At 53.6% G+C, this 19829-nt stretch overlaps 1 protein-coding gene across 1 annotated transcript in view; it reads left to right on the top strand.

Annotated features, from left to right (window-relative positions):
- Positions 1–19829, top strand: part of TECPR2 (tectonin beta-propeller repeat containing 2) — a 75837-nt gene that overhangs the window by 36913 nt on the left and 19095 nt on the right. The window contains 7 exon segments of the mRNA XM_010851330.1: positions 3712–3869; positions 10867–11179; positions 12959–13091; positions 13541–13858; positions 14964–15743; positions 15746–15912; positions 18139–18322. Of these exon segments, the coding sequence (XP_010849632.1) occupies positions 3712–3869; positions 10867–11179; positions 12959–13091; positions 13541–13858; positions 14964–15743; positions 15746–15912; positions 18139–18322 (2053 nt within the window).

Raw genomic sequence — 19829 nt, 5'->3', positions numbered from 1 at the left:
CTGCTAAGTCGCTTCAGTTGTGTCCGACTCTGTGCGACCCCACAGACGGCAGCCCAGCAGGCTCCCCCTCCCTGGGATTCTCCAGGTAAGAACACTGGAGTGGGTTGCCATTTCCTTCTCCAATGCATGAAAGTGAAAAGTGAAAGTGAAGTCGCTCAGTCATGTCTGACTCTTCGCAACCCCATGGACTGCAGCCTACCAGGCTCCTCCGCCCATGGGATTTTCCAAGCAAGAGTACTGGAGTGGGGTGCCATTGCCTTCTCCGACAGAGTGATGCAGATCTTCCAAATGTTGATGCAGATCTTCCAAATGTTGATACATTTAATTTTATAATATAAAGCAAAAACTCCAAAATCACTGCAGATGGTGATTGCAGCCATGAAATTAAGACGCTTACTCCTTGGAAGGAAAGTTATGACCAACCTAGACAGCATATTAAGAAGCAGACACATTACTTTGTCAACAAAGGTCCATCTAGTCAAGGCTATGGTTTTTCCAGCGGTCATGTATGGATGTGAAAGTTGGACTATAAAGAAAGCTGAGTGCCAAAGAATTGATGCTTTTGAACTGTGGTGTTGGAGAAGACTCTTGAGAGTCCCTTGGATTGCAAGGAGATCCAACCAGTCCATCCTAAAGGAGATCAGTCCTGGGTGTTCATTGGAAGGATTGATGTTGAAGCTGAAACTCCAATACTTTGGCCACCTCATGCGAAGAGCTGACTCATGTGAAAAGACCCTGATCCTGGGAAAGATTGAGGGCAGGAGGAGAAGGGGATGACAGAGGATGAGGTGGTTGGATGGCATCACCAACTCAATGGACATGGGTTTGGGTGGACTCCAGGAGTTGGTGATGGACAGGGAGGCCTGGCGTGCTGCGGTTCATGGGGTCACAAAGAGTTGGATACGACTGAGCGACTGAACTGAACTGAAAGCAAAAACAGCACCTTTGTTAACATCTCCATCATTCTGATGAGAAAGGTCTTGAGCTGTTGGGAATGTCAGGTTCACAAGAGTGGATACAGGTTTTCAGATTCTGATCTTCATTTGTGAAGATCAAGTCTTACTATCAGCAACAGATACCCTCACTTATTTTCCTTGAAGTGACAGATATGCTTTATTCCTTCTGAGAAAATGCCTGCCAAAGACCCAAGTTTGAATAATTCTAGTATTTCAAGTAAAAATGTATTTTGTGGGGAAAAAAGTTCAGCTCCCAGCTCATACAGTCGTCCAAGTGCTCCTCCTCAAAAGAACCACAGGACTTCAGCCTCAGCCGGAGAGCTGTGTGCAGGCCCAGTGTCATCACAGAATAAAAAAACTGGTGTCTCCAAGGTCAAGAGTTGTTGGGATTGTTATTTTCCTGCATCAAAGACCTTCTGAAGGGAAATTTACGTTTTTGCTGCACATGTCCAGTGGCCGGGGGCACCATAACAGCTCCTGGAGTTTGGTGCCCTTCTCGCCTTGGGGTCCCTCCAACCCCGATCTTTCAGGAGCTCTACCCACTAGCAGTATGAACCACTGCTCCATGAAGAAGGCAGGCGAAACCTCATAATGAAAATGACTTTGACCTCAAGAAGTCCTAGGGGACCCTCAGGGACTGTGGGCCACACTTTGAGAACTGCTCTCCAGGAAAACCTGCTGTTAAGGTTTTCAGGGATCCCGTGTGTGCAGCTTCCTGCTGTCACTCCCACAGCGTGGGTTGCACCATGGGAGCGTTGCTCATGCACATCAGGAAACGGAGGGAAAAGTCGCGCAGAGAGCACTCTCCTTGTGTGCTGCTGACCCTGCTCACAGCACCCATTGTCTCGCTGTGTCTCACTGTGAGCACTGTTCCCTGAACCCACGGTAGGCAAGGTGCGGGCTAAGAGGCTGGAAGAAAATGTGAGGAGCCGTAGGAACTGCAGACACGTTTATTCTCTCCTAGCTGGCACAGCAGACATAACCGCACACAATCCTTCAGGGCTTTTCCAGGCGAAGCTTGTTTATGCTCAACCAGAGCAAAAGTAGCCTGTGGCCAGGCGAGCGCCTTGTGACGCACACGCACAGTGCCTTAAGCCGTCTCGGCTGCTACACAGCTGCACAGCCACTGTTTACAGAACGTGGAACGGGAGAGCCTGACCGGTGCCATCTTGTTAATTTCCCCACACTTTTTCCCAGCTTTATTGAGGTTCTGATCCGTTTTTAAAGACACAGGTGTTTCATGAGATTTGCAGAAAAGATGTATGGTTTTGCACAGTGAAACTCGCTCAGTCCTGTCTGACTCTTTGTGACCTCGTGGACTGTACAGTCCATGGAGTTCTCCAGGCCAGAATACTGGAGTGGGTAGCCTTTCCCTTCTCTAGGGGATCTTCCCAACCCAGGGAGCGAACCCAGGTCTCCTGAATTGCAGGTGGATTCTTTACCAGCTGAGCCACAAGGGAGGCCCTTTGCACAGTACAATGCAATGAATTTGATTCCATTATGAGCTAAGTCAAAAGTTGAAAAACTGCAGTTTGTGTAAGTAAAGGTGGGACGGAACTCTGGCCTCATGTCCATGATAGTGGAGGTAATAGGAGTTCCCCCGTCTCAGTCATGCTGGTGGTTACACACCGGTATGCATTTGTCGAAATTCATAGAATCATGTATCTAAAAAGGGTGACTTTTACTGTATGTAAATCTTACCAGCAAATCTGATGGCTACTCCCTTTTTCCCCACAAAGGTCTACGACGTTGCATCAGTATTTCTTACGCAGTTAAAGAAACAGGCTGTAGGAAAAGAGTGGCTTACAGGAGTGGATACTTGACCCAAAGACACATCATTTGTGTCAGCGATGAAGTGCCTCGCAAAGCTTTACTTGGCTCTTTAACATACTTAGTAACATTTTCATTTCTTTCTAACCTGTCTCTTCTGACCCTTTCAGTAGGCCAGGATATAATGTCCCCAGAATTACTTTGAACCCTTTGTGGAGGAGGTTGTGGTGTGAACTTGATAGTTGTCACAATAGTTTTTTAGAAAGTCCCATTGTGTTCTGTTGGAATAAATAATATACATGGTGCTGCATATTTCTGCTTAGATCTTTATGGATTCTTCCTTCTTTGCACCATGTTGCAGGGAAAGAGCAAATTAGCCAGGATGGCGGTGGCCATGGCCTCTCGCTCTCACCCCACGAGTTGTAAATTCATGGTTTTGTGACAGCCGAGGTGGTTTGTAGCACTGTGCGCACCCAGTGACCTATATAAGCGCCATCTGAGAAACTCAAAGGAGCGGCGAGTCGAGGCGTGTTGAGTTGCATCGTAGTTGTTGCCGTTGCGTCAGCCGGTAGAGGGGGAAGTGTGTCTGCCTTGCTGCTGTGAATGACGGATGTCATGGTTCCTGTGGCTCCTCACATCTTCGGCTTCCCTGCTCGTACCTCGCCTACCCTGGGTTCAGTGAACAGGGAGGTACAGAGTCACACATGTACTGAAAGCATTTTTAAAAATCATACAGAAGTTTTAAGCGTTTCTTGGCAACCTTGCTGTGGCCTGACCTAGATGGTAACCCTGACAGTTTTCTCACCAGTGAGGGCTTCTCCGGGTAGTATCATCGCGGTGGGTTGGCACTGAACCCGGTGAGGATGAGAGCCTTCATTTAAGGTAGACGTTGGCAGGAATGCAGACACAGGAGGGCCGCGGGCCAGTGCCGGGAGCTGGGGGCCCTGGAGCTGGCCCTGTGGGCCTCACGCGCCTCTCTCCGCAGGGCATCTGCCAGTCGCACCTGGTGCTGGAGGAGCCGGCCTCCATCGTGCAGCTGGACTACAGCCAGAAGGTGCTGCTGGTCTCCACGCTGCAGCGGAGCCTGCTGTTCTACACCGAGGAGCGCTCTGTCCAGCAGGTCGGGACACAGCCGAGGAAAAGGTGAGCTGCACTGGGGTCACAGCGCAAGGGACAGGGCTCCACGTGGGTCCCCAGCCCCCCGCCGCATCTCCTGCCAGCGTTTGCTCCTCGCAGACCGCCTCCTGCACAGCTTGGCTCAGAGGTCAGGGTCGGGTGGGCGTTCCGCCTCACCCCCTCCGTGAGCCACACCACTGTGGACGCAGGTGGCCGCAGCGCTACTGGCTGTGTCTCCCGCTGTGGAGCCTAGTGAGGGGTGCGGCAGGACGTGGGCTGTGGCCCGGGGTGGGCTGTCCTGAAGAAGCGGGGCCGGCCTGGACGGGGTCAGAGCTCCTGGCTGAGAGACGACCCCTTCTATGACCTGCTCCTGGTGGAAGAACAGCTGCAAGCAGGGTTGGTCCAGCCGCATCCCCGGTGGCTGGAGTTGGAGGAGTGCCAGGGGAAGGGGCAGCGCTGTCTGCAGAGGCCGGGGGTGGGGGGACGGCCGGGGTCACAGGGAGCTGGGAGGGGGTGGAGTGGAGGGTGGGGAGCAGACAGCCAAGAAGCCCGGGGGTGAACGAGCGTGGGGCTGGCGGTGCCAGCCTCTGGTCCTCTCAGCGTCCGTTATGCTGTGTCCAGGCTTTGCAGGAACACAGTGCAAGTTTATTCCTTTCTCTGTTGGCAGAACAGCCCATGGCTGTTCACACAGTCACATCTCCCCTCAGCTTCGCCTTTCCATGTTGAACACCCCCTTAATTCCATCGACAGTTGGTCTTCTTATAACAATCATCTCCCTTTTGGCTCCTGGGAAGCCCAGCAGGACCCGCTGCTTGGGCTTGGTGGTCCTGCAGACTTGGCCAGACTCTCCCTCTGCTGGAGTTGGAGGAGTGCCAGGGGAAGGGGCAGCGCTGTCTGCAGAGGCCGGGGGTGGGGGGATGGCAGGGGTCACGGGAGATGGGAGGGGGTGGAGTGGAGGGTGGGGAGCAGACAGCCAAGAAGCCCTCCGCTCTCCCCCTCACGTCTCATCCTGGCTTGTCTATCGGTGTCTCTCTGTGTTGTGTCTTTTTGGAAGGAAGGTGGCATGCAGAGAGAGAGACTTAAAAACCAAATACCTCCACGTGAATCGGTACCCAGCAGTCTTTGCCTTCACACCTGGCCTTCTCACCTCCAGCATGAAGCCTTAGCACCTCTTCTGACCCTCTCCTGGTGGGTCTCTGTGGCCGGGTCTTTGCGCACACTTGCCAGGCACCATCTCAGGGTGCCGAAACAGCTGAGTCCCCTTTATGTTAGGGAGCTGTGTTAGAGAAGTAGGGCACAACAGAGTGAACAGAAACACTTCCAACCTGTGTCCTGACAGCTTGTCTCTTGTCGTGTGCTTTGTTAGATCGTGGTTAGAAAAGGACCCCAGTGACAACTGCCTCCCAGAGCTGCAGCTCCGGTCACCAGGCATCCCACCGGCCAGCACCCGGGGCTCAGCGGGGAGCCAGGCTCTGCCCTCGGAGATGCCGGTCTCGGCGTGGACAGTGCTCTGAGGCAGCATCTGGGTGAAGGGTCGGGTAGAGGCAGTCGGTCAGCAGAGGCCTCTGGGGAAGAGATCCTGGGCTGAACCCTCCAGTGTGTGAAGAGCCTTCCGGTCTCAGGAGCTGCCGAGGCCCTGCGTTGGGCCCGGGCCTGGAATGTTCAAGGAGCCAGAGGGGGACTGGGGCAGCTGTGGAGGGTGGGCGGGTGCTGGAAAGGAAGACTCGAGCCAGTCCTTGCCCTGAGTTATTCCAGGCCATACGGGAAGCCAGTGGGGGCTTTAGGCAGGAGGAGGGCGGCCTGAGCACGCCTGGTTCTGCACAGCAAGGAGGCAGCTGCAGGAGTCCTGGGGGCGGCGTGAAATCCACCTGGGCCCCCGGCATGAAGAGGGGTAGGGCGGGGGGGAAGGATGATTTGGGGATGAATTCGATACAGGGGGCGAGGGGAGAACAGAGTAAGGAAGGATTTCTGTGCCCTTGGCTAAAGCAACCAGATGGAGAGAGAAGCCCTTTAACTCAGACAGGAAGCCCTGGGTTAAGGTCTGGATGTCTGGATTCTCTCTCCGGCGTGTTGTGTTTGAGATGCCTGTTAGGTGACTAAGCCGGAATCCCCGTCGGGAGTAACGTGTTCAGGTCGGCAGCTCAGGAGAGGGGGCTGGGCCAGAAATGAAGATGAGGTGGTCAGATGCAGGTGACACTGAGCCCCCTGGCCTGGGTGAGGCCATCTTGGGAGCGTGTTTCCCATTCAACCCTGGAGGGTCCTTCCTGGGTGTCTGCTCTGTGCCCAGTGCCCTTTACAATCTGGGGAAGACTGCTGTGAGCAAGGGGAACAAGCGCTGGTCTTCAGGAGCTCACGTTCCTGTGGGGGAGACCGACGTTAAATAAGCGTGTTCTAGAATGTGCAGCTGTAGTAATAAATGGGTGGAGCTGTGAGGATGTCTGTCTGGTGTGTTTTGGCTAGGCAGACGTGTCCCCACCCTCCTGTGCAGTGGGGTCTGAGCCGATTCCTGGGAGAGGGCGGGGGGAGCCGTGAGGACCCCTCAGAGAAGCACAGGCCAGGTGTTGGGGCTCAGAGGAGGGGCTGGGAGCCCATCCTGTAGGCTTCACGGCCCCACTCGGCGCTGTGTTACTCCAGCGCTTGAGAGTCACGAGTGGCATTGACTCTGGCTGCCCTGTGGAGGGGGCGAGGGCGGCCACCACGGAGGCCACCAGGGTCCCGGGTGACTGAGGTGAGAGTCGGGCTCACACCAGGGTGGGGTGGCAGGGATGCTTTGAGGGCAGAGCCGATGGGTTGGCTGGCTCTGGGGTGTGGGAGGAGGAGAGCTGTCAGAGGCGGTGGTCCGGGCAGTGGGTAGAGTGTCGCTGCGGGCAGGGTGCGGTCTTCCTCTGGGGCCAGGCTGGGGTGGCGGGTGGGGGCGACGTGGGCTCAGGGCTGTGGGTGGCTGCAGCGGTGCCCTCGAGGGTGTCTGGACAGCGTTTAAAGCTCTGGGACCTAGGAGCTCTCTGATGAGTGAGTGTCACTGGCAAAGGGAGGTCTTGTGTGCCAGCACACCCTGTCTCTACCTGTCAGAAAGAGCCGTGTTGCAGCCGCTGAGTGGCCCCGAGCCATGCGCCCAGCTGGGCCTCTGATTCTGGCAGTGTGGTGGCCAGGCCCACCTCCCTTGTGGGGACTTCCCTGGGGTCTAGTGCTTAGGACTCCGCTCTTCCACTGCAAGGGGTATGGGTTCAATCCCTGGACAAAGAACTAAGATTCCACATGCCGTGTGGCTTGGACAAAAAAAACACCTGTAGGGCGCAGGCCGCGGGGTTGGGGGAGCTGAGGGAGGAAGGGTGGGCTGCACGCTAGGTGTGGGTGTGGGGGTGTGGGGGTCGGAATGTGGATGTGGGGGTCTGGGGGTGTGGGTGTCTGGATCCCTGGGTGTCTGGGTCCCTGGGTGTCTGGGGGTGTGGGTGTCGGGATATGGTGGGTGTCGGGGTGTGGGTGTGGTAGGTGTCATGTGGTTGCCTGGGTGTCTGGGGGTGTGGGGTTGTGGATGTCTGGGTCCCTGGGGGTGTGGGTGTGTGCGTGTCTGGTAGTGTGGGTGTCTGGGTGTCTGGGTCTGGGTGTGTGGGTGTCTGGGTGTCTGGGGATGTGGGTGTCTGGGTCCCTGGGTGTCTGGGTCCCTGGATGTCTGGGGGGATGGGGGGTATAGGTGTCTGGGGGTGTGGGTGTGTGGGTATCTGGCTGTGTGGATATCTGGGTGTCTGGGTCTGGGTGTCTGGGGATATGGGTGTCTGGGTCCCTGGGTGTCTGGGTGTCTGAGGGTGTGGGTGTTGGGGTATCTGGGCATGTGGGCCTGAACGCAGGGTGACCAGGTGGTGGTGCAGGTCACAGCCCTGAGCCCGGGAGGGCCGCAGTGGAGCCAGCTTGGCCCGAGGGGGGCGGAGGCTGTCCTGTTAGCGGGGCAGCTGGGCCTGGGGAGAGCTGCAGGGAGTGGTGGGTGATCCAGCCTGTGAACCCCCTCAGATTGAACAGAACAGTGCGTGTGTGTCTCCCAGGCGATCGCAGCGCCCAGCCGTCTGCTTCTCCTCCGTGTCCGGTGGTAGGCCTCCCGGGTCAGCAGCACCCGCGGCCCTGGGGTGAGTGTGGAGCCTGGGCCCCCGCCCAGCCACGTGGGCTCTGGGGCAGCATCACTATCGTGCCCTGTGGTGCCTTTGGGTGTCCGGCTGTTGAGCCTGCCGTCCAGGCTGTGGCTTGTCGTCTCGTTTCCGGCTCTCTGTCTTGCTCAGTATTATTGTACATAAATTAGAAAATTTGATTGATGGTAGAATTTGATAACTAGAAATACTTCTCTCAACATTGGTGTGTCTCATAAAGGAAATGACATTTTTTAAAGTCATGGTTGGTATTTCTAGAAAACAGACCCACCAAAGTAGAGAAACTCGGTTGATTTGTGATTTTAGAATCCTGCAGAGCTTTGACCTTAAAAGTTAGAGTTTTTGTGTCTGATTCAGAATGACTTCAGCCAGCACTAGGGAGTCACCCTGCGTGTGGGTGGCAGCCGAGTTGGGGTGGAGGGCCATTTGCCCTGGGCGGTATGTAGCCAGTTACCCCTGGCTCGGCCGCCTTCTCCCAGCCTGCTGCCAACACGGTTCAGCGGCTCCTTAGAGCAGGGCCCCGCCTTCCCTGCTCAGCTTGTCCTTCCCCAGAGGGTCATGGTCTGCTCAGTGTCCAAGGTCTCGCCTTCCACGGCCCAGGCACAGCGTGTCCCCTTTGTCTAGAGGCCTCGAGCAGCTCTTGGAGCTGCGGAGGCGGCGCGTCTCTGACACATGTCCACTGCAGTGTGTCACATGCCAGGGCCGAGACCGTCCTCCTGCATCCTTCCTGTTGCCTGCACCACAGCTTCTCACGTGCTGTGGGAGCTCACTAAATGTTGATTAAAATGAAGGCTTTAGTCACCCCACCTGAAGTGACAGATTTTTAAGAGGACTTGTTAGTAGAAGGAAAATACTTCGATTTGGAAGTTGGATCACCAAATAGAAATAGAAATAGGAAAGGCAGGAGGAAGAGGTTATGGGCTGTCCTGTTGGAACTCTTGTGGGCGTCTCTATTGAGAACCTTGCCAGAACAAGTCACCAGAGGCAGTAATCACCACGGTGCTGACCGTGGAGTTGTCCAGGAGTGACCCACGGTGTCGGGTTGGTCTGACGATCTTAACTTCAAAGTTGAATTGATATTGTGTCCTCCATGGACCCTGTCCAGAGGGATGCAGTGAGATGCTGAACCGCAGAGAAGCACCCAGCTGAGTTCATCTGCGTGGGGTGGGCACTGGCACGCCCCCTGGGAGTCAGTGCTGCTGTGCAGGGCTAGGGTGAGGCGGGGCCCGGCACCCACAGGAGTGCGATGGCAGAGGCAGCGGAGCATCTGGGGCCTTCAGTGTCACCGGCGTTGCTTGTCATCTTCATGGATTGTCATTCAGCCTTTGAGGTGGGAGTTGTTACCCCTGGTTTACAGATGAGGGAGCTGAAGTCCACAGCATGGAGTGAGTGGCAGGGCTGTGGGACTGCCCTGCGGCCCCGTGGCTGAGACTCTGCACTCCCAACGAAGAGGGCCTGGGTTCAGCCCTTGGTCAGGGAACTAGATCCCGAGTGACACAGCTGAGAGTTTGAATGAAGATCAGAGATCCCGATGCTGCAACTAAAGCCTGGTGCGGCCAAATAAGTATTAAAAAACAAGCCACAATTCCTTCTGCTGTTCAGAATCAGGGAAGTACTCTGACAGAGAATCGGAGGGTTTAGGATTAAATTGAACTCTTACTGTTTGAACCCTGGGAGACACGGGGGTTCGGCAGAGATGTGGAGCGGTGGGAACTCCCAGGTTGGTGTAAACACACCGGGAAAAGTTTGAAATTGTCTCTCTGACCTGAATCTGCTCTTAATCAGCAACACGGCAGTCACGTGACAGTCCAGAGTCCACTCTGAAATGTCCGTGACAAACTCTCAGACCTGTGTACCAGGAGGTTATGTGTAGACATGCTCATGGTGAGCACAATTCAAAATGAAAAAGTGGGAATAATTCAAATACTCATCAACCTGAGGGTGAATAAATCATGGAGTCCCGTATAGCAGTGAAAATGAATGAGCCCCGTGCTTTTTTCAACAAGGATAAATCTCAGAATTATTAGATTAAAAGCAAGTTGCAAAGGACTACAAATAGCATCATACTTTGTAGCACAAATTACAGACAAAAGTATGTCTGTACCAAATTACGTAGCATTTAGGAGTACAAAGGTATGTGGTTAAAGTGTTGATAGAAGCAACGGAGTAATGAACACAGAATTCAGTGTAGGACTCACACCTGGAGCCCAGAGGGGCAGGGACCTTTGGAGCAGGAGAACATCAACGATGCGGCTATTGGCTTTATTTCCAAAGTTGAGGGACAGGTTCTTGGGTGTACATTTTGTTATTTGTATGTTTTAGCTATTTCATGGTACTAAACATAGGAAAACAAAAAATCCCACCTTGCCTGAGGATCAGAATGGAGATTGTGGTTTTAAGAGAAGTTCTGAAAGGGCTGCCCCAGTTCTGGGCCTGAAGCTAGTTCCCTGGGGTGCTGGGCGAACCCAGCAGCAGGCGTCAGAAGGAGCAGACTTTGAGAGCAGCGGGGCTGCTCGGCCCTGGGCGTCTCTCCTCCTGCCGCTGCGTGCTCTTCTCTAGGACAGGAGTCCTGACTCCGGCCTCATGGGGCTGTGGTGAGACTGCACTGGCACGGTGTGTGTAACTGGGATGCGTGCTCCGTGGGGTGCACACTTGTGAGGCTGCTGTAGGGGGTGCAGGCAGAGGCCGTGTCCTCTGTGGGCTTGGGGTAGACCAGCGGGTCACGTCACCAAAACCCACACTGTAGAAAAGGGTTTGAAAAAGAATCAGTCTTGTTCTGGCTTAGTCCAGAAATTCTTGTTCGACTTAAAATGAGGGGTTGACAGCTAGCACTTTGACTCAGCCCGTGTCGCTTTCTTTCTTCCCTCCCTTTTCCCTTGTCATCTCAGCACTGGGAAGTTTGGTGCCTGCTTTATACCAGGACTCTGTAAGCAAAGCGATCTAACCTTGTACGCGTCCCGGCCTGGGCTCCGGCTGTGGAAGGCCGACATCCACGGGACTGTCCAGGCCACGTTTATCTTAAAAGACGTCTTCGCCGGAGGAGTCAAGCCTTTCGAGCTTTACCCACGCCTGGACTCCGCCGAGCGGGGAGGGTGCAGCTCACCTGAGAAGCACCTGGGGCTCGTGTCGTGCTTCTTCCAAGAAGGCTGGGTGTTGAGTTGGAATGAATATAGTATTTATCTCCTGGATACCGTCAACCAGGTGAGCAAAGGGATGGCACCGCACCTTCTTCTAGAGGCAGGAGGGTGTGCACAGGCCTCCTGCTTCCTCTCAGGGTGGAATAGCCTGGGTCCTGTGCATCGCCTTTTCCATTGAGCTGGTCATGGAAACCAGGTGTAGATTTGAAAAAATATTTGCTTTAAATATTCGTAGTCCTATTCCCTACTAAGAAAGTGTGTGTGTGTTTTATTTAAGCAGAAAAGTAAATGTTCTCTATCGTTTCTTTGAATCATGTGTTTTATGGCTACCAAATTACCGTGAGCGTAATGAAATCAGATCAAAACTCAAACATTAACAGAAAGAGTGAAACAGGGACCCACTCCCCAGGGTTTCCCCAGGGTGAGGCTGAGCGAGGCAGGGGGCCTTTCTCTAGCTTTCTTTCTACCCTCTTCTTTTACCCTTATTTCTCCTCCCGAGTGGAGCTACTTCGTGCCATTTTTCCCCCAGTTTACTTGATGATGTATTTGGACACCTTTCCAGCATTATTAAATCATGGTTGGAAACAATTTCTGTTTAAAGTAGGGTGATGAGATTATTGCCAATAGAGATTGCTTTAGGATTTTTTTTTTTAACTGTTCAGTTTTAGTATATTCTTTGTTTAAAAGTTTTATTTATTTTTAGTTGCACTAAGTCTTTGTTGCAACAGGGGGCAGGGACGGGTGAGTTGGCCTAGGGAATCACCAAGGTGCCTTTAGCCCTGAGTTTCTCTTCTTAAGGAACGTTTGAAAGACATTTTTGTGTTCTTCCCCAGGTCTAGAGAACACCGCTTTTCTTTTTTCTTTGGGTACTCTTTGAACTTAATGTGCACTTACTAGTTGGTGGGGTCAAGGTATGCTATAATGATACATCAATTCCTCTCTTCTGAACACTCACCCCAAGCTTTCTCCAGTAGGTGTAATTAACTTCATTTTGTAGGTGGGGAAGTGGAGCCAGAGAGGCGGGGCATGGACAGACAGTCTGAACGTGGCAGCACAATCAGAAGTTTTCAGACTGCTGTCAGGATTATTTAAGAATTAACAAAGGACTTAGACCCATTTTCTCCTTTGCGTTGAGCTAGTCTCTTATTTGCTGTTGACTGAGAAGCAAGAATGTTTTTTAGTCAGCGAGGGCTCAGGGTTGTCCTGTGTTTTGGGTGCTGACGGCTTTCAGATGCGTTGGAGGAGTCCTGTCTCCCTCCTCGTTCATTCACAACCGCAACTCTCAGTGCCCGCCTGAGCTCTCCTGCGGGAATCCGCATGGTGGGGGCTCTAGACCTGCCAGCACACGTCCAGCCCAGGAGAGATGGGCTGGGCGGGGGTTAGTGTAAAGGGCTGTGAGCTCTGAGAGTCTGGGCATCGCTGAGGAGGGCCCGCTTGTCAGGGACTCTTCCCGAGGAGGTGGCATCTGAATCTAGTTGAAACTCCCAGTGACCTAGGGCCAGGGAGAGAATCCGAGTGGAGGGCATGGCATCACGGGGTCAGGGCCAGGGTCCGGACTGGCCAGTGGATGCGCCTGCAGCAGGGTGGGCGTGGGAGCACAACCAGGGCCAGTGGAGAGAGCGGCCGGGGGCGGGGAGAGACTGCAGGCTTGGTCCCAGAAAGGTACTGACGGGTACTCAGTCACCATCAGTCAGGTATTACCTCACTTTGGGTTGAATTACTCCCAAGTTTCAGAAAGTCATGACAGCAAACAGCAGCTATTTGACTTCTTTGGATTCCAATGTGTTTGTACAGATTGAGCTATTATCATTGCCTGGTTTTGTGATTTTCTTTTTCTGGACAGGCCACAATTGCTGGTTTGGAAGGATCAGGGGATATCGTGTCTGTTTCCTGCACAGAAAATGAAATATTTTTCTTAAAGGGAGACAGGAACATTATACGAATTTCAAGCAGGCCTGAAGGACTAGCGTCAGTAGGTTTGTATTTGTTATAAAATGTATTTATTACAAAACTTTGTTATAAAACGTATGTAATTAAAGTTTATAATGTAGAAAACTTACCACTTTTATTTACCCATTAAGTGATTGTAGCTTTATCTAAATGAGTTATTCAGAGGGAGTTTCCTTTGATTCTTAAGAAACAGTTTATGATACTTTTCTTGAAGATCACCTATTTTCAGTCAGGGTCTCACATTTGCTGGAATCGTTTCTGTGGGTCTGGAGGGTTGGGGGTTGAGTGAATAGGAAGGGGAGCTCAGCACCCGCCTGAGTAATCTCCGTCTGATGCTCTGAGCCAGCCTGTGGGATCGATGTGTAAGACTTTCGAACACTGAAGTCTGTCACCTGGGACACGTGTTTTACCTTTAATAATAAGAGCACATCATCTTTCCCCCCGATAACCACAGTAAAACCAGCCTCTTTACCAGTGCGGGACGGCCTGGAGACATCGGCGTGCGCAGAGCAAGTCCACGGGCCGCGTGCGGAGAAGCCGCCAGCGGCCACGCCTTCCGAGACGAGGCTCCGGGGCTCTTCGGTGGCCAGCTCCGTGGCCAGCGAGCCCAGGAGCAGGAGCAGCTCGCTCAACTCCACGGACAGTGGCTCTGGGCTGCAGGCAGCCCCTGAGCTGGGCAGGGGCGGCCCGCTCACCTCGAAGAGATTCAGCGTGATCAGCTCGGAGGACTTCGACCAGGAACTAGTGGTGAAGCCTCTCAGAGTGAAAAAGAAGAAGAGGACGAAGAAGACAGGTACCATCCGCGGGAGAGCGCCTGGGGCCCCCTCCCGCCACGTGGGGCCTCTCACCAGCCTGGGGTCGGGGGCTGCTCGCCGAGAGCACAGGCAGCAGTGTCTGTCCTCCTCGGAGGAGTTTCACTGTGAAAGCTTTATCCAGTATTTAACACAAAGTGTTATACTTTTAATGCTTAAATTAAAAATTTGGTTTATTCATGTATATCATCTGCTGGACCAGAGAGTCTATGAGCTCAGAAGGAAAGCTGTGGGAATCTTCAGATGCATCATTTTATGTCTAGCGTTGGGTATGTCATCAGATATGGGATTTTTTTTTTTTTTTTGGCCATGCTGTAGGGCTTGTGAGATCTTAGTTCCCCAACCAAGGTATGAACCCATGTCCTTGGCAGTGAGCTTGCAGAGTCCTAACGACTAAATTGCCAGGGAAGTCCCCAGATATGAGATTTTAAAATCGCTTCCTTTTGACTGCACTGGGTCTCTGGAGCCGCGCCCAGGCTTTCTGGCGGCAGGGACTAGGGGTTGTCACCAGTCTAGCCTCCTTGCAGAGGCTCCTCGTCGCGGCTTACAGGCTCCGGAGCTCGGCCTTCAGTCATTGTTGCTCTGCTTAGGTGCCCGGCGGCATGTGGGATCTTCCCGGACCAGGGATCAAACCCACATCCCCTGCTTTGGTAGGTGGATTCTTAACCTACCACCAGGGAAGTCTCAGATACAGGATTTAACATGGAATTTTTTTAACTTATTACTTACTCCTTGATGCTTATTGAGCCTCTCTACTAAAGATCGCTACAATATTGAAGGAAAATGTTATCAGATGCTTTAATATTTTAATAAGTTCAAAAAATTGTTCTGTGATCCATTTGTTCCTTTGTTTTTGCTTAGTTAACATTTATTGAAGGAAGCCTCAGAGCCCATCATGTGTACAGTATTTGCATTCATTTAAAACACCCCCACATCGGGATACTTTGTACTTGAGGGATTTATTCTTCACCAATTACAGCTCCTTCATTTAAGACGCCTTTTTCCTTAAGCCAAGTTTTTGTTTTTTAGCTTGCGTCTTGCCACTTGTGTGGCATCCTGCCTAACCCTAACCGTTCTTGTTTCAAGTCGAAGGTGGGAGCAGCGCCACGGGCCCCAGCCCCCTTGAGCCGACCCCCGGCCGTGAGTGTCCTGGGGACAGCCCCCAGTCCGTGAGCACGGACCTGCCGTCTGCAGCCTCCAGCTTGGGCAGCATCGTGGACCGGACCAGTACAGGGTCTCCTGACCAGGAGAGCAGTCTCAGCAGGGAGGCCAGTGGTGTGCTGCTGGAGTATAGCGACCCTGAGGCATTCAGTGTCCTGGAGGTCCCCCTGCCCGCCCCTGACCTGCTGAACGGAGGAGCTGAGGGGAGAACTGAAAGCCCCCTGGGCGACGGCGAGGGTGGGACCGAGCCGCCCTGTGGGGCGGGGAGTTCCTCCTGGCACCCGACGGAGTTTGCGGAGGACACTGAGGACATCGTGGAGCTTGAGGAGGAGCCTCAGCCTGCGGACAGTGGGCCGGGCAGCACAGCAGAGGCCCGGGGGGACGGGGCCGTGCAGCCTAACGGCCCCCCGGGTGCTTTCTCAGAAGCCTGCCTCCTGGACTCGGCGCCGGAGCCTTCCCACCTCAGCTGGGCCCCCAGTGCAGAGCAACGGCTTCCGGGGGCCACGGCTGATGAAGGCAGAGCTGAGAAGCCCCCCGAAGAGCAGGGCTTCCTGACGCACATGGGAGCCCCCCACAACCTCAGCCCAAGTCCCCAGCGCACCGCTCCTGACCCTGACACGGGCCAGACGGTGGTCGTCACTTCCAAGTGTGACCTGGGGGGAGGCCAACTACCTCCCCGGACCTCGGCCACCAGCTCCCAGGAGCAGCCCCACGGGACCAGGTGCTGACATCCAGCGATGAGGAGGACATCTACGGCCACGGGCTGCCCTCTTCATCCTCGGAGACGAGCGTGACGGAGCTGGGAGGGGGCCGCTCCCTGCAGGACCTGAGGCAGCTGGGCACGGACGACCCCGGGCTGCTCAAGGCCGATCAGGTACGAGGGCTCCTTCCTTTAGGGAAGTCGCTGGCAAACTGACACTGGGAAGAAGTTACACTCCCACTGTCAACCCTGTGAGCCAAGTGCTGGAGGCCCAGATTTGAGGGGACTCCAGCACAGGGGTCTGAAATGGCCTGGGCTCCTGCTGACCTGCCGTTCCCAGTCAGTAAGCAGCAAGAGCGGCCTCTCACCATTGATCCTGACCCAGGAGGGCCAGTCCAGCATGGGCACCTAGTGTTCATCATCCTGGAGAGTGGCTGGGTTGGGGGCCACTCCAGGAACCCAGTGGGCAGAGGCCCGTCCCCTCCTGGAGGAGAAGGCGCGGAGCAGGCCGGAGGCCAGCACTCCCTGCCCCCATCTCCTCAGACGTGCATCTGTTTGACTCAACATCGGTGCCAAGGTGTGACGGGTGTAGAAGGGAGCTGCTCCCTTCGGAACCTGAGGCAGCTGGGCACCGATGACCCTGGACTCCAGGCATGAGAGCTGCAGCAATTTAGGTCCCGAGCTCTAGAGCGCAGGCTCGGTAGTCTGGGTCCCCCCCCCACCCCCGCCCCGGGCTCTAGAGCGCAGGCTCCGTAGTTTGGGCCCCTGGGCTCTAGAGCTCAGGCTCAATAGCTGTGCCACATGGGCCTAGTTGTTCCTTGGCACGTGGGATTTCCCCGGATCAGGGATCAAAGCATGTCTCCTGCACTGGCAGGCGGATTCTTTACAGGGAAATCCAGCAAGTAATTATCATTAGATGTATTTGGATTCAAAGCTGTGTACTGTACCTCTTCTTGCTGTGTGGCTGTGAGGTGTGGCCTGTGGGTGAACCTACAGCCACGTGTGCCGTCCCCAGATGCCTGTGGAACCTCTGTCCCACCAAGGCACAGCATTGGGGCAGCACCCACAGGGGTCAGGTGCCACACTCAGCCCTTTACAAATTCAACTCGTTTACTTTTCTGGAAACAAAAACCACAAGCTCTAGGTGCTCCCATTTCACTGGAGGAAGTGGAGCCTCAGACACTTCGTTGGCTTCACAGGATCAAGTAGCAAGTGGGGCCAGGGTGGCCCTAGGGTCCCCTCTCTCAAACTTTGGTGCTGTCTGTCCTGCCTTGAGAGCAGAACCTCGCACTTACTTGCTTTAAGACAGCGTGCCCTTTCCCGCAGTTTTCTGTGCATTCGCCCTTTCTTGAGTGCCTTCGGCTGCCAAGGTCTGCGTCTGGTACTGGGACACTGCAGTGCTTGTGACGGGCAGTCCTGGGTCCCAGAGTCCAAGTCAGGGAGGAGCCAGATAATCTGCAGATCCTCCTAGTGGAGCAGGACTTGGGCGCTGGTGATGAGCATAGGGCGGAGAGGGGGTGGCCACAGGGCCCCCACCCACCCCAGCATTAGCCAGGCAGCTCTGGCCTGCGTGATTGGGCTTCTTGGGCAGAGTTTTAGAAAGTCCTTGGTGAGAGGGCCCCTAGCACTGTGAGGACCTCGCCTGCCTTCACCCAGCCCAGCCATCTGAAAGCCACATTTGGTGGGTTTTGAGGGGGTAGATAAGGCGTGTCCTGGGGAGCAGGGCCAGCTGAGAAGAATTGGGCATCATGCTCTGTGAAGCAGTGAACGAACGTCCTTGTATGGGTGATTGTGCAAATACATGGGTTTCTTTTGCAGTTTTGGAAAACTTTTAATTAAAGTACGCACTTTATTTAGCTTTGGTTTTTGAAAGACTCCTCGCAGCTAAACCTTAGTCTCCAAACTCCAGTCAGGCAGTGTCCTGGCCAGGCGTCCGTCAACCACAGGGTGGGCCGCCTGTTTGGTGACTGGAACAGAACTCAAAAACATCCCGTGAGAAAACAAGGTGGTGGCAGTGCCGTTTCTCCTGTGATGATTAGACGCACAGAGGCCAGTCTGCCCTCAAGCGGGAAGGGAAGCATGCCTGTAGAATGACAGTGTGAGCCCCGGGGTAGGAAAGAGGTTACAGTATCAACGAAAAAGTGTTTATCCAGGGATGTGGTGGGGTCCTTGCAGGGACAGCAGCTCCCATCTCACAGTGTTTCTGAGAGCTGGTCCAGAGACAGTGGGGCCGGCCTCTGCATGGCTGCTCAGAGGGCCTTTCACAGACACACACACACTCACACGTACACAGCCCTTTCAGCTCCGTGACTTTAATGCTGGCGCACTTTTCGTATTGCCGTGTGGGGCACATGCAGCTGTGTCTTCTGTCGCCGACTCAGCAGGCTCTGTCCTTGTCAGTTTGCAGAAAGCTGGATGGGCTACTCCGGGCCCGGCCACGGCATCCTCAGCTTGGCGGTCTCCGAGAAGTACCTCTGGTGCCTGGACTACAAAGGCGGCCTGTTCTGCAGCGCGTTGCCGGGCGCTGGGCTGCGCTGGCAGAAGTTCGAAGATGCCGTCCAGCAGGTGGCAGTCTCGCCCTCAGGTTTGCCTCCTGGCTCCCTGCGCCCGGCCCCCCACCCCACGCAGCCGCTGGGCCTTTCCTGGAGGGCTGAGGGCTTTTCTCCATGGGACGTGGACTGCTTCATTTGACATCAACTAAAAATTGTGTAAATGCAGTTCAGTTTTTAGTTTTTTATTAATTGCAGTGGTAACACATGAACATACTCTTGTTAAGTTATGCAAATAGCTTGAATTTTGAGTTTTTTTTAAAGAAATATTAACATACAAATTTCTCATAAGAATAAATGTGTTCCTGTTTCTTAGTGTTGCTTTAAAGCAACTGAACTAATGAAGATGGGCCCATGGATATGTTGGATAAATTTGAAATATTTGGTTTCTCTCTTAGAAATTATTTTTTAATGAGCTACATACATCTTTGGGTGAACAAGCTACTCCTGGGCTGTGAAAAGAAAATGCATTCAGTCCTTCAAGCCGTGATCAGGCCGTTGTCAGTGGGCTGGGACAGACGCTTCCGGGGCGAGGTTCTACCTCCGCCCCCATCTGCACAGAACCTTGTGTCTTTCATAATGCTGGCTGCTTTACCTATTTGGGGAGGGGGTAGAACAAAAGTATGTATGTGTATTTGCCTGGTTGTAGCTGGTTTGTTAGAGCATCAGAATGGAAGGCAGACAAGACTGAGCCTGTGACGTCTAGTAGAGGCTCCCTCCGACTCTCCTGGGCTTTGTCACTGTGTAAACCAGTAGTTTGTTCAGGATTGTTTTCTTCTATCTTTTTCCTGTTTGAAAAATATTTTTCCTTACAGACTAAGATAATAATCTGTTCCATTCAGTTCAGTTCAGTTCAGTCGCTCAGTCGTGTCCAACTCTTTGCGACCCCAGAATCGCAGCACTCCAGGCCTCCCTGTCCATCACCAACTCCCAGAGTTCACTCAGACTCACATCCATTGAGTTGGTGTTGCCATCCAGCCATCTCATCCTCTGTCGTCCCCTTCTCCTCCTGCCCCCAATCCTTCCCAGCATCAGAGTCTTTTCCAATGAGTCAACTCTTCTCATGAGGTGGCCAAAGTTATTGGAGTTTCAGCTTTAGCATCAATCCTTCCAATGAACACCCAGGGCTGATCTCCTTCAGAACGGATCTCCTTGCAGTCCAAGGGACTCTCAAGAGTCTTCTCCAACATCACAGTTCAAAAGCATCAATTCTTCGGCGCTCAGCCTTCTTCACAGTCCAACTCTCACATCCGTACATGACCACAGGAAAAACCATAGCCTTGACTAGATGAACCTTTGTTGGCAAAGTAATGTCTCTGCTTTTCAATATGCTATCTAGGTTGGTCATAACTTTCCTTCCAAGGAGTAAGCGTCTTTTAATTTCATGGCTGCAGTCACCATCTGCAGTGATTTTGGAGCCACAAAAAATAAAGTCTGACACTGTTTCCCCATCTATTTCCCATGAAGTGATGGGACCGGATGCCATGATCTTCGTTTTCTGAATGTTGAGCTTTAAGCCCACTTTTTCACTCTCCACTTTCA

This window comes from Bison bison, unplaced genomic scaffold (genome assembly GCF_000754665.1).
Source record: "Bison bison bison isolate TAMUID 2011002044 unplaced genomic scaffold, Bison_UMD1.0 scf7180017864302, whole genome shotgun sequence".
Classification (NCBI taxonomy): Eukaryota; Metazoa; Chordata; class Mammalia; order Artiodactyla; family Bovidae; genus Bison; species Bison bison.
Note: the sequence above shows the minus strand (reverse complement) of the source record. Positions and strands in the feature narration are given on the sequence as shown.